At 42.7% G+C, this 2,531-nt stretch overlaps 1 protein-coding gene across 1 annotated transcript; it reads right to left on the reverse strand.

Moving 5' to 3' along the window:
* Positions 1-415: 415 nt before the first annotated feature.
* Positions 416-2,329, reverse strand: LOC115918648 (neuropeptide Y receptor type 2-like). Its single transcript, XM_030985904.1, has one exon. The coding sequence runs from the start codon at positions 1,904-1,906 to the stop codon at positions 680-682; it is 1,227 nt and encodes a 408-aa protein (XP_030841764.1). The 5' UTR covers positions 1,907-2,329; the 3' UTR covers positions 416-679.
* Positions 2,330-2,531: the final 202 nt, after the last annotated feature.

Raw genomic sequence — 2,531 nt, forward strand, 5'->3', positions numbered from 1 at the left:
AACACAAAATACCAAAGAGAGGAAATTAATCTAGGAAAATGTACTGATACTCATGAAGTTCATTAAAACAAAATTACTTAGATGATTTCAAAAAATGTTATGACAAAAAAAAATGACATTTAACGATTTTGCTGATGTTGCATGTTGCGTCTGCTCGTTGCTCAGCGATTTTTCTTTCTTCAAATTTCTTAGAGGGCAGGTGCGTGTTCTTTGTTGCCATTTTTCAGAGAAAGAGATAGAGTACTACGATTCGTCGTCATTGACCGTTGTCGACATTTCCAAGTTAACAGTTGTTAATTTTATTTTCACGAAGTGTCTCATGCCCGCTGAGTCCTGATTTACAGAATTTCCTCACGTTCAGTGTGCTGGAAGCAATCGCTATACAAGGACACATTATTGCGTCTCAATTTTGATCTTATCCGTTTCTCAGGTCCTATTCTGCGACACCAAGGAGGTGAGAAGGACACATCTGCATTCACATTTGCACTTCTGATTACGTGTACTGCATGAGGAAGAAAATAGTTTAGGAGACATCGTCACTTCTGTGACAAAGATTAACACTGTTTCAATGAAACGTTCGACATTTTTTTTTCTTATAGATTCGTCCACTGAAATCGTTCAGTCTTATTCATGTTCCAAGGGCTAGTCCTTTCCTAGCAGAAATAAGCAATGTGACGGGTTACATCGTCGTATCCTCTACAGCAAGTTTACGAGTGTTGAGTATTGGAGTAGCTCCTGATACGGTACTCTCTGCCGCGGTGGGCTGAAGGTACGTAGCTCCTGTGGGCCTCTCCTTACGTTTGATGTTTCCATTGATGTTTGATCCTGACACCGCCCCTGTCGTGCTCTTGTTAGATACCACTGACATAGCGTCCTCTAAACACGTGAGGAAAGGCAACAAGCGATGGAATTCCTTCCGGAAATTATCATTCAACCAGGCGTAAAGAATGGGATTCACGATGATGCTGCTCCCTGCGATTAATTGGGAGATCATCATCCATATGCATGGAACAGCTACTCCAAATTCATGTAGGAGAAGAAAGATATTGAATGGTGACCAGCACATTACAAATACAATGACTACTGCTGATAACATGCGATTCATTCGTTGCCGGCGATGATTCTCCCGAACTTCACTATCCCGGCCACGCATTCCCGGTCGCACGTTTCGACTCAACTTTACAGATATACACGTGTGGGCGATTGATACTAGTAACAAGGGATAAAAGAACTGGATAAGAAACATGGCAATGCTGTAGCGCTTTCGATCGTGACCTTTGGGCCAAGTTTCTTGGCATATTACAACTTTTTGCCCAAAATAGAAACTATAATCTTCAATATCGGTAAAGATTGGAATAGGTAAGGTAAGGCTTGTACTCATCAACCAAATGATAGCCAGCGCTATGTAACATCTTGTCTTGTTGATGGGCTTGAGGAGTGGATAGACCACGAGACAGAAGCGATCAACTGCGATGGCGGATAACGTGAGCGTCGACACAAAACTCATCACGGCGGGAACATAAGCTGAAACCTTGCACAGGAAGCTAGGCAGTACCCACACGAAGCTCAAATACGCCGTGATGTTCATAGGGAATCCTAAGACAGCATATATCAGGTCCGAAATGGCGAGATTGCAAATAAAAATATTGATGACGGTTCGCATCTTAGGACGCCGAATGACCACCAGACAAACGAGGACATTGCCGAAGATTCCAAGGATAATGATGATGATGGTGAGGAGGCCAATGACTCCCTTCACTGCGATTGGCGCTTCTGGTAAGTGACAGTTCATTGGCGCATACCCTGTCTCGTTATCAGAATCATTGAACGAGCCAGCCTCGAAGAAGCTGCTAGCTTCAGAAGAAGTTTCATAGTCAAGAGGCGGGGAGTATTTCGCCGCACTCATTTTGATACTTTTTCCCCAACTTGAAGTATGTCACAGTTTGTACCTTTAACCACTCTAACTATGACCATAAAAAAGGCGCCGTTAGACGTCGTCCCGGCTGCTGTACTTGTTTACGTGTCCATTGATGGGTGCATCTGCAATTTCAAAGTGATTAACAATTTCAAAGCAAACGTGCTGCTTAATTTCCTGCGTGCGTGCCCACTTCACCTTGAAAACATGTTAGCAGAAGCAGAAACGGTACAACCAGTCGTATCACCAGGCTGTCAAATCAACGTTGATAGTAATACATGTCAGTCTGAGTTTTCAAGTTGTGTGTACACGATAATGTTTGGGAATTAAATCGGTGTAAGCGTCCGTGTGATACAAGCCGGTAAAAACTCCTAAATCAATATACCTTCGATTCCACGGTCGTGTAGTAATTAACACCCGTCTGTGCAGACGAGTGTAAATTTAAAAAAACACTCAAAAAAATGATGCCTTATTTTTAAAAGTAGGTTAAAATTGTGCCATACTTGTCATCCTCGCTGAGAACGCTAAACATGTTTGTAGTTGCGTGGTCCTGTTTGCACGGATTTATTCCGATGAGGGATGAGTCGTAGCTTGAGATGCCTCTAAGAGGTTCTTG

The sequence above is a fragment of the Strongylocentrotus purpuratus genome, unplaced genomic scaffold (assembly GCF_000002235.5).
Source record: "Strongylocentrotus purpuratus isolate Spur 01 unplaced genomic scaffold, Spur_5.0 spur5_scaffold_15, whole genome shotgun sequence".
Classification (NCBI taxonomy): Eukaryota; Metazoa; Echinodermata; class Echinoidea; order Camarodonta; family Strongylocentrotidae; genus Strongylocentrotus; species Strongylocentrotus purpuratus.